The following is a 13,591-nucleotide window of genomic DNA, read 5'->3' as shown; positions in this document are numbered from 1 at the left end:
AGAAAGACATTGAGAGTGAAAGAAAACAGCTGGAGGAAATGAAGAACGTCATGGAAAACAGCAAGACTGCAGTGGCAGAAGAAAGACAAGAATGGAGGAGCTGAAGGAAAAACTCAGGAGAGCAAAACAAGACATTGAGAGTGAAAAAAACAGTGGAGGACATGAAGAACGTCATGGAAACAAAACTGCAACAAGAAATGGAAACCAGCAAGACTGCAGTGGCAGAAGAAAGACAAGGACTGGAGGAGCTGAAGGAAAAACTCAGGAGATCAAAACAAGACATTGAGAGTGAAAGAAAAACAGAGGAGGAAATGAAGAACGTCACTGGAAACCAGCAAGACTGCAGTGGCAGAAGAAAGACAAGAACTGGAGGAGCTGAAGGAACAACTCAGGAGATCAAAACAAGACGTTGAGAGTGAAAGAAAACAGCTGGAGTACATGAAGAATGCCATGGAAACCAGCAAGACTGCAGTGGCAAAGAAAGACAAGAGCTGGAGGAGCTGAAGGAACAACTCAGGAGAGCAAAACAAGACATTGAGAGTGAAAGAAAACAGCTGGAGGAAATGAAGAACGTCATGGAAACAAAACTGCAACAAGAAATGGAAACCAGCAAGACTGCAGTGGCAGAAGAAAGACAAGGACTGGAGGAGCTGAAGGAACAACTCAGGAGATCAAAACAAGACATTGAGAGTGAAAGAAAACAGCTGGAGGAAATGAAGAACATCATGGAAACAAAACTGCAACAAGAAATGGAAAGCAGCAAGACTGCAGTGGCAGAAGAAAGACAAGAACTGGAGGTGCTGAAGGAACAACTCAGGAGAACAAAACAAGACATTGAGAATGAAAGAAAACAGCTGGAGGAAATGAAGAACGTCATGGAAACCAGCAAGACTGCAGTGGCAGAAGAAAGACAAGAACTGGAGGAGCTGAAGGAACAACTCAGGAGATCAAAACAAGACGTTGAGAGTGAAAGAAAACAGCTGGAGGACATGAAGAATGCCATGGAAACCAGCAAGACTGCTGTGGCAAAAGAAAGACAAGAGCTGGAGGAGCTGAAGGAACAACTCAGGAGAGAAAAGCAAGACATTGAGAGTGAAAGAAAACAGCTGGAGGAAATGAAGAACGTCATGGAAACCAGCAAGACTGCAGTGGCAGAAGAAAGACAAGGACTGGAGGAGCTGAAGGAAAAACTCAGGAGATCAAAACAAGATGTTGAGAGACAAAGAAAACAGCTGAAGGAAATGAAGAACGTCATGGAAACCAGCAAGACTGCAGTGGCAGAAGAAAGACAAGAACTAGAGGAGCTTAAGGAACACCTCAGGAGAGAAAAGCAAGACATTGAGAGTGAAAGAAAACAGCTGGAGGAAATGAAGAACGTCATGGAAAACAGCAAGACTTCAGTGGCAGAAGAAAGACAAGAACTAGAGGAGCTGAAGGAGCGACTCAGTAGAGAAAAGCAAGACATTGAGAGTGAAAGAAAACAGCTGGAGGAAATGAAGAACGTCATGGAAACCAGCAAGACTGCAGTGGCAAAAGAAAGACAAGAGCTTGAGGAGCTGAAGGAACAACTCAGGAGAGCAAAACAAGACATTGAGAGTGAAAGAAAACAGCTGGAGGACATGAAGAATGCCATGGACAGAGACAGAGAAGGTTTACTAAGTGAAAAGAACAGAATGGAAGTTGAATGGGCGGAAATAATAAAGAGAGAAGATCAGCTGCAGAAAATAGTGATGTCGGTAAAGAGCCTGAGAGACAAACTTGAAGAGATGAAAGAAAGGTTACGTGAAAACCTGAATACCAAATTGGAAAAGATGCAACAAGATAATGACAATTTACTGTTGATGGCCAATGAATGTGAGCACAAGCTCACAGAACTAAATAGTTGCATGGAAAACGCCAGATCATGTGTGGACTTATTCCAGAGGGAAAAGGAAAGCCTGATAAGTACAATGTCAAATATGTTCATCCAGACACAATCCATGAAAACTCAATGGAAGCAAAAGTTGGACTTAGAAAATCAAACTCTTTGTGTCTTGAAGAAGCAAATTGAAGACGAAAGAAATGATGTGAACAGAGAAAATGAGAAGCTCACTGAAAACAGGTTGAAGTTAGAAATGACAAACAATAACATACAAATCCAGTCTGATATGTTGTATCAAGTTATGAAAGAGGGTAAAGACAAATTAGAGAAGTTAAAGACTGAGCTGCAAGAGAAGACAGGGCAAGCAGACAATCTATTGTTTGACATCAACACACAGAACAGCATCATTAAAGATGTGATTCTTCAGGTTCAATCAGACAGAGAGAAGCTTGTAATTGCTCTGAACACCATCACCTTGAAAGAAAGAGAACAACAAGTCAAAGAAAATGATCTCACAAAACTGCAACAACAACTGGAAACCAGCAAGACTGCTGTGGCAAAAGAAAGACAAGAGCTGGAGGAGCTGAAGGAACAACTCAGGAGAGAAAAGCAAGACATTGAGAGTGAAAGAAAACAGCTGGAGGAAATGAAGAACGTCATGGAAACCAGCAAGACTGCAGTGGCAGAAGAAAGACAAGAGCTGGAGGAGCTGAAGGAACAATTCAGGAGATCAAACAAGATGTTGAGAGTGAAAGAAAACAGCTGGAGGACATGAAGAACATCATGGAAACAAAATTGCAACAAGAAATGGAAACCAGCAAGACTGCAGTGGCAGAAGAAAGACAAGGACTGGAGGAGCTGAAGGAGCAACTCAGAAAAGAAAAGAAAGACATTGAGAGTGAAAGAAAACAGCTGGAGGAAATGAAGAACGTCATGGAAAACAGCAAGACTGCAGTGGCAGAAGAAAGACAAGAACTGGAGGAGCTGAAGGAAAAACTCAGGAGAGCAAAACAAGATGTTGAGAGTGAAAGAAAACAGCTGGAGGACATGAAGAACATCATGGAAACAAAATTGCAACAAGAAATGGAAACCAGCAAGACTGCAGTGGCAGAAGAAAGACAAGAACTGGAGGAGCTGAAGGAACAACTCAGGAGATCAAAACAAGATGTTGAGAGTGAAAGAAAACAGCTGGAGGACATGAAGAACATCATGGAAACAAAATTGCAACAAGAAATGGAAACCAGCAAGACTGCAGTGGCAGAAGAAAGACAAGAACTGGAGGAGCTGAAGGAACAACTCAGGAGATCAAAACAAGATGTTGAGAGTGAAAGAAAACAGCTGGAGGACATGAAGAATGCCATGGAAACCAGCAAGACTGCTGTGGCAAAAGAAAGACAAGAGCTGGAGGAGCTGAAGGAACAACTCAGGAGAGAAAAGCAAGACATTGAGAGTGAAAGAAAACAGCTGGTGGAAATGAAGAACGTCATGGAAACCAGCAAGACTGCAGTGGCAGAAGAAAGACAAGAACTAGAGGAGCTTAAGGAACACCTCAGGAGAGAAAAGCAAGACATTGAGATTGAAAGAAAACAGCTGGAGGAAATGAAGAACGTCATGGAAACCAGCAAGACTGCAGTGACAGAAGAAAGACAAGAACTAGAGGAGCTGAAGGAGCAACTCAGGAAAGAAAAGAAAGACATTGAGAGTGAAAGAAAACAGCTGGAGGAAATGAAGAACGTCATGGAAAACAGCAAGACTGCAGTGGCAGAAGAAAGACAAGAGCTGGAGGAGCTGAAGGAACAATTCAGGAGATCAAAACAAGATGTTGAGAGTGAAAGAAAACAGCTGGAGGACATGAAGAACATCATGGAAACAAAATTGCAACAAGAAATGGAAACCAGCAAGACTGCAGTGGCAGAAGAAAGACAAGGACTGGAGGAGCTGAAGGAGCAACTCAGGAAAGAAAAGAAAGACATTGAGAGTGAAAGAAAACAGCTGGAGGAAATGAAGAACGTCATGGAAAACAGCAAGACTGCAGTGGCAGAAGAAAGACAAGAACTGGAGGAGCTGAAGGAAAAACTCAGGAGAGCAAAACAAGACATTGAGAGTGAAAGAAAACAGCTGGAGGACATGAAGAACGTCATGGAAACAAAACTGCAACAAGAAATGGAAACCAGCAAGACTGCAGTGGCAGAAGAAAGACAAGAGCTGGAGGAGCTGAAGGAACAACTCAGGAGATCAAAACAAGACATTGAGAGTGAAAGAAAACAGCTGGAGGACATGAAGAATGCCATGGAAACCAGCAAGACTGCAGTGGCAAAAGAAGGACAAGAGCTGGAGGAGCTGAAGGAACAACTCAGGAGAGCAAAACAAGACATTGAGAGTGAAAGAAAACAGCTGGAGGAAATGAAGAACGTCATGGAAACAAAACTGCAACAAGAAATGGAAACCAGCAAGGACTGCAGTGGCAGAAGAAAGACAAGGACTGGAGGAGCTGAAGGAAAAACTCAGGAGATCAAAACAAGACATTGAGAGTGAAAGAAAACAGCTGGAGGACATGAAGAATGTCATGGAAACCAGCAAGACTGCAGTGGCAGAAGAAAGACAAGAACTAGAGGAGCTGAAGGAGCGACTCAGGAAAGAAAAGAAAGACATTGAGAGTGAAAGAAAACAGCTGGAGGAAATGAAGAACGTCATGGAAACAAAACTGCAACAAGAAATGGAAACCAGCAAGACTGCAGTGGCAAAAGAAAGACAAGAGCTGGAGGAGCTGAAGGAACAACTCAGGAGAGCAAAACAAGACATTGAGAGTGAAAGAAAACAGCTGGAGGAAATGAAGAACGTCATGGAAACAAAACTGCAACAAGAAATGGAAACCAGCAAGACTGCAGTGGCAGAAGAAAGACAAGAACTGGAGGAGCTGAAGGAACAACTCAGGAGATCAAAACAAGACATTGAGAGTGAAAGAAAACAGCTGGAGGACATGAAGAACGTCATGGAAACCAGCAAGACTGCAGTGGCAGAAGAAAGACAAGAACTAGAGGAGCTTAAGGAACACCTCAGGAGAGAAAAGCAAGACATTGAGATTGAAAGAAAACAGCTGGAGGAAATGAAGAACGTCATGGAAACCAGCAAGACTGCAGTGACAGAAGAAAGACAAGAACTAGAGGAGCTGAAGGAGCAACTCAGGAAAGAAAAGAAAGACATTGAGAGTGAAAGAAAACAGCTGGAGGAAATGAAGAACGTCATGGAAAACAGCAAGACTGCAGTGGCAGAAGAAAGACAAGAGCTGGAGGAGCTGAAGGAACAATTCAGGAGATCAAAACAAGATGTTGAGAGTGAAAGAAAACAGCTGGAGGACATGAAGAACATCATGGAAACAAAATTGCAACAAGAAATGGAAACCAGCAAGACTGCAGTGGCAGAAGAAAGACAAGGACTGGAGGAGCTGAAGGAGCAACTCAGGAAAGAAAAGAAAGACATTGAGAGTGAAAGAAAACAGCTGGAGGAAATGAAGAACGTCATGGAAACCAGCAAGACTGCAGTGACAGAAGAAAGACAAGAACTAGAGGAGCTGAAGGAGCAACTCAGGAGAGCAAAACAAGACATTGAGAGTGAAAGAAAACAGCTGGAGGAAATGAAGAACGTCATGGAAACAAAACTGCAACAAGAAATGGAAACCAGCAAGACTGCAGTGGCAGAAGAAAGACAAGGACTGGAGGAGCTGAAGGAAAAACTCAGGAGATCAAAACAAGACATTGAGAGTGAAAGAAAACAGCTGGAGGAAATGAAGAACGTCATGGAAACCAGCAAGACTGCAGTGACAGAAGAAAGACAAGAACTAGAGGAGCTGAAGGAGCAACTCAGGAAAGAAAAGAAAGACATTGAGAGTGAAAGAAAACAGCTGGAGGAAATGAAGAACGTCATGGAAAACAGCAAGACTGCAGTGGCAGAAGAAAGACAAGAGCTGGAGGAGCTGAAGGAACAACTCAGGAGATCAAAACAAGACATTGAGAGTGAAAGAAAACAGCTGGAGGACATGAAGAATGCCATGGAAACCAGCAAGACTGCAGTGGCAAAAGAAGGACAAGAGCTGGAGGAGCTGAAGGAACAACTCAGGAGAGCAAAACAAGACATTGAGAGTGAAAGAAAACAGCTGGAGGAAATGAAGAACGTCATGGAAAACAGCAAGACTGCAGTGGCAGAAGAAAGACAAGAGCTGGAGGAGCTGAAGGAACAATTCAGGAGATCAAAACAAGATGTTGAGAGTGAAAGAAAACAGCTGGAGGACATGAAGAACATCATGGAAACAAAATTGCAACAAGAAATGGAAACCAGCAAGACTGCAGTGGCAGAAGAAAGACAAGAACTGGAGGAGCTGAAGGAAAAACTCAGGAGAGCAAAACAAGACATTGAGAGTGAAAGAAAACAGCTGGAGGACATGAAGAATGCCATGGAAACCAGCAAGACTGCAGTGGCAAAAGAAGGACAAGAGCTGGAGGAGCTGAAGGAACAACTCAGGAGAGCAAAACAAGACATTGAGAGTGAAAGAAAACAGCTGGAGGAAATGAAGAACGTCATGGAAACAAAACTGCAACAAGAAATGGAAACCAGCAAGACTGCAGTGGCAGAAGAAAGACAAGGACTGGAGGAGCTGAAGGAAAAACTCAGGAGATCAAAACAAGACATTGAGAGTGAAAGAAAACAGCTGGAGGACATGAAGAATGTCATGGAAACCAGCAAGACTGCAGTGGCAGAAGAAAGACAAGAACTAGAGGAGCTGAAGGAGCGACTCAGGAAAGAAAAGAAAGACATTGAGAGTGAAAGAAAACAGCTGGAGGAAATGAAGAACGTCATGGAAACAAAACTGCAACAAGAAATGGAAACCAGCAAGACTGCAGTGGCAAAAGAAAGACAAGAGCTGGAGGAGCTGAAGGAACAACTCAGGAGAGCAAAACAAGACATTGAGAGTGAAAGAAAACAGCTGGAGGAAATGAAGAACGTCATGGAAACAAAACTGCAACAAGAAATGGAAACCAGCAAGACTGCAGTGGCAGAAGAAAGACAAGGACTGGAGGAGCTGAAGGAAAAACTCAGGAGATCAAAACAAGACGTTGAGAGTGAAAGAAAACAGCTGGAGGAAATGAAGAACGTCATGGAAACCAGCAAGACTGCAGTGGCAGAAGAAAGACAAGAGCTGGAGGAGCTGAAGGAACAACTCAGGAGATCAAAACAAGACGTTGAGAGTGAAAGAAAACAGCTGGAGTACATGAAGAATGCCATGGAAACCAGCAAGACTGCAGTGGCAAAAGAAAGACAAGAGCTGGAGGAGCTGAAGGAACAACTCAGGAGAGCAAAACAAGACATTGAGAGTGAAAGAAAACAGCTGGAGGAAATGAAGAACGTCATGGAAACAAAACTGCAACAAGAAATGGAAACCAGCAAGACTGCAGTGGCAGAAGAAAGACAAGGACTGGAGGAGCTGAAGGAACAACTCAGGAGATCAAAACAAGACATTGAGAGTGAAAGAAAACAGCTGGAGGAAATGAAGAACATCATGGAAACAAAACTGCAACAAGAAATGGAAACCAGCAAGACTGCAGTGGCAGAAGAAAGACAAGAACTGGAGGTGCTGAAGGAACAACTCAGGAGAACAAAACAAGACATTGAGAGTGAAAGAAAACAGCTGGAGGACATGAAGAACGTCACGGACAGAGACAGAGAAGTCTTACTAAGTGAAAAGAACAGAATAGAAGTTGAATGGGCAGAAATTAAAGCCATGAATGAAAGAGAAGAAGAATTCAAAGAATTACATCTTAATAATAGTCTAACAATGTCTAAAGAATCAAGCCAAAAAGAAGATTTTGATCCCAGTCTAGCCAAAATTCTACATTTAATTGAAAGAAACAGAATTAATCTTCAAATCTTTCTTGAAAAAACAAATGCAGGTTTTAAATTGAATTTGGACAAACTAATAGAAGAAATCAAGTCTACGCTTGATTTTAATGCAGCTTTGCAACGAAGGTGTGATGAGATTATTGAAGAGAAAAATAGGATCGCCTCTTACTGTAACATCCTCAAAAAAGAGAGGCAACCTTTGCTGAAAGTAAAGGTTGACGAAGCAATACAAACTGAATTTGGGAGTGAACCATTATTGGTGGAAAAGCTCCCAGAAAAGCAAGTTTTGTCTGACTGTGTTGAGGACAGAGTGGAGTATAACAGGTTTATGACAACGGATAAGGCAGGATCAAAGGAGGATGATTGTTTGGATGGGACATTATTCAAAAGAGATTCTTTTGTTACAATGTGGAAAGAGACCAAAGCTGAACGCAAGGACATTGATTCCATGAAGCGTCGAAGTCAAGAGATGAAAAGCAATCTGGAAAAACGACTGAAGGTTGTCAATGACTTTATTAAGAGATCATGGTTAAGCAAAGCAGAGGAATATAAAAAGAGAACATTTCAGAGTGACCTCACAAGTGGCTGCAAAACTCTCAATCAAAAACACGCAGAGCTCCAACAACTTAAGGCTCAGTTGCTCCATGAAATTGACAAACTCCAGGGAAAAGAAACAATGTATGGAAAAATTCCAGTAAGTGACAAAGCCAATCAAACCGTCCAGTTGGATGCACCTAGTTTGAATGCAAAAGTTCCACTAAGTGCACAAAGTTCTGGAGGAATAGTTCCAGAAGGACAACTGTCTCCAGCGATGAACAGTGGACTCTTCGGTCAGCTCAGGCGCTACTGCTATCGCTGCTGTTGCCATTGCTGTGCCTGCTGTAAGCAGGTGGACACGGAAGAACAATGAGAGTCCTCAAATGTTGCTTCCAAAATATTTACTTTCCTGCTCTTTAAAACGTTAAAAAGCATTTCTCACGCTTATTTCATATGAAGACATTGAATTAGATTAGATTAGATTCAACTTTATTGTCATTACACATGTCACAAGTACAAGGCAACGAAATGCAGTTAGCATCTAACCAGAAGTGCTTAAGTAGCAAATAAAACTGTGATGGGGTATAAACAATATATACACCTGAATTACCTGCACAGACTATAATATCAGGCTTCCCTTTGTATTCCTTTTTGAATTTATGTTTGCTGTTGTGTGGTTTCAATATTCTCTACTGAGTTCTGATACATGTTAATGCAAAAACCTCAACTTTGTCTGTCAAATAAACTCAATTTTCCTAGAATTTATTGTACGTTTGTATGGACTCACAATATTTAGTGTGTTGCCTGAACAAGTCGCACCTCCACTTTAGATTCTAAACTTTATTACGATTTGTAAACCTCATTATTATTACTAGATTTTATGATCACCACTATTATTATTATAATTTTACTTATGTCATTATGGTCATATCACAAGTACAAGTGTGAACTTCCACATCACACTAACTTCTAACGTCGACTTGAAGCAGGTCATCGAACAAGGTTACATATTTGGTGGAAGACTCAGGAACAGAACTTTGTCTTCTTTGAAGAGACTTAGGTATTTCTTTACAGGTATTGCTTTAGAGACAGAAAAACAAATTTGACAAGAATAATCCTTAATAAGAGTGAATATTTTTCTGACGAGTGTATGAGTGATGTGTTGTCTAGTGATGCTAAATAAATAAAAATTGATTGACCGATTGAAAAGACTCCAGGATTTCTCCATTATAACAGTTGATCCGTTCATATTCAAGATTCAAGATTTACTTTATTCATCTCCGTAGAGAAATTGAATTATAATAGCAGCCTACACATGGAGGAATATAACTATAGTGTATAGGCACAAATGGCAGCAGGTGTATTTACAAAGTATAGAATAGAATAAATAAAATACAAATAAGATTAGAACCTGGGCATACATATAAAGACAAGAATAAATTATAAGCATATTTACAAAAGTAAATATGTAAGCTGATGCATACATCCAGTCAAGAGAGCACAGCTCTGACAGAGAAGAATGAATTATACAGTGTAATGGCAGACGGCAGGAATGACTTCCTGTACCGTTCCTTAGAGCAGCGAGTCTGCAGGAGTCTGTTGCTGAAGCTGCTTCTCAATTTGTCCACTGTGTTATGGAGGGGGTGGGAGGGATTGTCCATGATTGTCCGCAGTTTCAACACCATCCTGTCCCTCACCACCTCATCCAAGTTTGCAAGTTTACAGCCAACAACAGACCCTGCCTTTTTGATGAGTTTGTTAAGTCTGTTGGCATCCTTTGCTTTAATGCCTGCACCCCAGCACACTGCAGCAAAGAAGATGGTGCTAGCCATGACAGACTGGTAGAACATGTGGAGCATCCTGCTGCAAACACTGAAGGACCTGAGTCTCCTGAGGAAATAGAGTCTGCTCATGGCCTTCTTGTAGAAGGCCATATCTTTCCAATTGATGGTGAAGATGTCATTTTTCAGCCAGCTTCTGTGTTCTCCATTTGCCTGTCTTGTTAGGAACGCCATCTGAGGCAGTAGTTGTCTTATCATTGGTGGCTCAGGTGCTGGAACTCATGACATTCAGCATGTTTCCAAAGAAGCTGCGTCTTTTTTAGGACGGTTTAAACAGGCCAGGCTCTGAACTTGAAGATATTCTTGAAAAAGGATATGAATTCATTCTTTTCTTGGCAAGCTTGCAGATGTTTCATGGTGCTTTTGATGATGGAATCGTACTGCCAGTCTAACACAAAGTTTAGCCTTATCCAGCCTTTCCTCCCCATCTTCTCGCGCAGCTCTTTGAACACAGCCTTGACAGTTAGTCTGATGTGGTCTTCAGTTATTGTGAAGGGAATATCCACACTTGCGAATTCTTTCATGAGCATTATCTTCATTTTGGAGATGATGTCGTTCAGTGTCTTTGCAGGCACATGAGGCAACAGATTGCCCAAAATTTCGCAAGTAAGTTGTACTGCCAGGTTATTGGAAATGCGGTTCCTCTCTTCAAATGGATCTAAGGAGGGTAGAAGGCTGTCTGCATCGTCTTCATCACTTTCACTGGTGAGGCTTTCTTTAGGCAGCCATAGAGGGGATATAGAAAGATTGTCGGTAGCTTCCTCAATCCTTTCCAGTGCCATTTTTACAACTCCGTGGTCCTTCTGCTGTTGTGTCTGAGCTTGGGCAAATTTATACATATCTTTTATAAAGGCGTCCATGTGTTTGTTGATGTTGTTTTTCATGTTTCTCTCAGTACCCAAGTGCTGTAATATAATGTCACTTAGCTGGCTGCAGATTTCTTTGTGCGCCTCTGTATCAAAGTTATGGACAACTTTTTGGAAGAATTCTTGACAGTTTCTCTTCTCATCTAACGTCCTACCTCCCTTAACTTTGGACATTGACTCCACCAACAATTCTGCTTCCTCCAAGGCCTTCTGTAGTCCCTCCTCTTGATTTGATGAGTGGTTGCATTTTTTCTTAAGTGCCGCCCACAAGTTCAAAATTGACTCTTTGACGTATTTACAAAAGGAGAAGGCCTTGAGTTTTTCTTCAACCATTTTCCAACATTTTGAATTAGCCGTGAGACGAGGCGGTGCTTGGACCGTACTATCTCTGCACTGATCTCAGAGGCCACTTTCTGAAGATCCTTGGCAGTGCTGGACTTCAACAGTTGATATTCAAACTCTGACATGTTTGGTGAGTTCACTGAGACGTACTCGGGCTGATCGCTGAGTATGTCCTTCACAGCCTCTGCGAGCGTCTGCTGGGCTCCAGATGCATCATCTTTGCAATCGTGGGACTGAAATTCAGTGTCTGACATGTGACACAAATCTGGATCTTTTTCTGTCATGTTGTCGAGCTGCTGCGTTTGATATTCTGAGGAAAGTGCTTCTAGCATATCTTTCTCTAGAGTGCTAAATTTCCTTTCACAAGCCATAGTTACTGTTGATATACCTATTGTCTGTGTTTTTAAATTGAACCGCAAACATGTAATTTATTAAGTTTGGTGTTTAATGTCAACAAAGCTTTCATCTCTAACATCAAACCTGTCTGTCTATTACAGTAATTGTTAAAAAAGACTGATGGGGGTACAAAGCAGGGAGGATCTGTCCATTGTCCCTTGAGTTTAAGCAGAAACAATTGCCTACTGCAGCCAGTAGGCAACCACTTGCCTCAGCTGTGTTGAGAGCTGTGCCATGGCCCCACGTGGGACCAGGCCACCAAACTGCACCAGGAACCGGTTCACCTATATATATATTAAAAATAAAGGAATGGAAGGGTTTGTTTTTTTTTCGCCGCTGGCCACTACATCCCTTTTGGGCCACAAAATGGGTGCTGGAGCCTATCCCACTCCAGAGAGGCAGAGGCAGGGTACAACCCTGAATGAGTGCCCACCTCATTGCATGGGCACTTGGGGTTCAGTGCCTTGCTCAAGAGTACCTCAAGCAGTGCTCTGAAGGTGTCCATTAGCCTACCCCTTCTACGCCTTTCATGTTTTGTCTGCGCTGGCACTTGAACCAGGAACCCTCCACTTCTTAGCCGAGTCCCCTACAGACTGAGCTCAGGTGTTTTTTTGTTGTTGTTTATTTGTTTTAATAAATCTAAATGAACACAGAAAACAATCCTAAATAAAATAAAAATATATGAAATTATTTTAAAAATAAAGACACATCAGCTCAATCTTGTGTTGCACAGGTCACAGTGATCACACAGCTTGGTCTATCAATATAAGCCAGAAAAAGACTCCAGGATTTCTCCATTATAACAGTTGATCTGTTCATATCTTTCCAATTGATGATGAAGATGTCATTTTTCAGCCAGCTTCTGTGTTCTCCATTTGCCTGTCTTGTTAGGAACGCCATCTGAGGCAGTAGTTGTCTTATCATTGGTGGCTCAGGTGCTGGAACTCATGACATTCAGCATGTTTCCAAAGAAGCTGCGTCTTTTTTAGGACGGTTTAAACAGGCCAGGCTCTGAACTTGAAGATATTCTTGAAAAAGGATATGAATTTATTCTTTTCTTGGCAAGCTTGCAGATGTTTCATGGTGCTTTTGATGATGGAATCGTACTGCCAGTCTAACACAAAGTTTAGCCTTATCCAGCCTTTCCTCCCCATCTTCTCGCGCAGCTCTTTGAACACAGCCTTGACAGTTAGTCTGATGTGGTCTTCAGTTATTGTGAAGGGAATATCCACACTTGCGAATTCTTTCATGAGCATTATCTTCATTTTGGAGATGATGTCGTTCAGTGTCTTTGCAGGCACATGAGGCAACAGATTGCCCAAAATTTCGCAAGTAAGTTGTACTGCCAGGTTATTGGAAATGCGGTTCCTCTCTTCAAATGGATCTAAGGAGGGTAGAAGGCTGTCTGCATCGTCTTCATCACTTTCACTGGTGAGGCTTTCTTTAGGCAGCCATAGAGGGGATATAGAAAGATTGTCGGTAGCTTCCTCAATCCTTTCCAGTGCCATTTTTACAACTCCGTGGTCCTTCTGCTGTTGTGTCTGAGCTTGGGCAAATTTATACATATCTTTTATAAAGGCGTCCATGTGTTTGTTGATGTTGTTTTTCATGTTTCTCTCAGTACCCAAGTGCTGTAATATAATGTCACTTAGCTGGCTGCAGATTTCTTTGTGCGCCTCTGTATCAAAGTTATGGACAACTTTTTGGAAGAATTCTTGACAGTTTCTCTTCTCATCTAACGTCCTACCTCCCTTAACTTTGGACATTGACTCCACCAACAATTCTGCTTCCTCCAAGGCCTTCTGTAGTCCCTCCTCTTGATTTGATGAGTGGTTGCATTTTTTCTTAAGTGC

The 13,591-nt window shown here is 41.9% G+C and overlaps 4 protein-coding genes across 4 annotated transcripts in view; all 4 read left to right on the top strand.

Annotated features, from left to right (window-relative positions):
- The window catches only part of LOC115252723 (uncharacterized protein PF11_0207-like), a gene marked incomplete at its 5' end in the record, with an annotated part of 7,095 nt that extends 7,082 nt beyond the window's left edge, over positions 1 to 13 (top strand). The window contains one exon of the mRNA XM_029848645.1: positions 7 to 13. Coding sequence (XP_029704505.1) covers positions 7 to 13 — 7 coding nt within the window. The remainder of the gene's footprint in view (positions 1 to 6) is intronic.
- Positions 14 to 1,525: 1,512 nt separating this feature from the next.
- On the top strand, positions 1,526 to 2,750 carry LOC115252615 (chromosome partition protein Smc-like). The gene has a single exon (XM_029848156.1). The coding sequence runs from the start codon at positions 1,620 to 1,622 to the stop codon at positions 2,634 to 2,636; it is 1,017 nt and encodes a 338-aa protein (XP_029704016.1). The 5' UTR covers positions 1,526 to 1,619; the 3' UTR covers positions 2,637 to 2,750.
- Positions 2,751 to 4,711: 1,961 nt separating this feature from the next.
- LOC115252616 (uncharacterized protein PF11_0207-like) lies at positions 4,712 to 5,375 on the top strand (the record flags this gene model as incomplete). Its single annotated transcript, XM_029848157.1, has 2 exons — positions 4,712 to 4,735; positions 4,862 to 5,375. Coding segments are annotated over exons 1-2 (522 nt in total), but the record flags the coding sequence as incomplete, so codon positions are not given.
- Positions 5,376 to 7,458: 2,083 nt separating this feature from the next.
- On the top strand, positions 7,459 to 9,502 carry LOC115252614 (uncharacterized). The gene has a single exon (XM_029848155.1). It carries the CDS (start codon positions 7,554 to 7,556, stop codon positions 8,664 to 8,666), a length of 1,113 nt encoding a protein of 370 aa, XP_029704015.1. The 5' UTR covers positions 7,459 to 7,553; the 3' UTR covers positions 8,667 to 9,502.
- Positions 9,503 to 13,591: the final 4,089 nt, after the last annotated feature.

This window comes from Takifugu rubripes, chromosome 15, assembly GCF_901000725.2.
Source record: "Takifugu rubripes chromosome 15, fTakRub1.2, whole genome shotgun sequence".
In the NCBI taxonomy this organism is placed as follows: Eukaryota; Metazoa; Chordata; class Actinopteri; order Tetraodontiformes; family Tetraodontidae; genus Takifugu; species Takifugu rubripes.
Note: the sequence above shows the minus strand (reverse complement) of the source record. Positions and strands in the feature narration are given on the sequence as shown.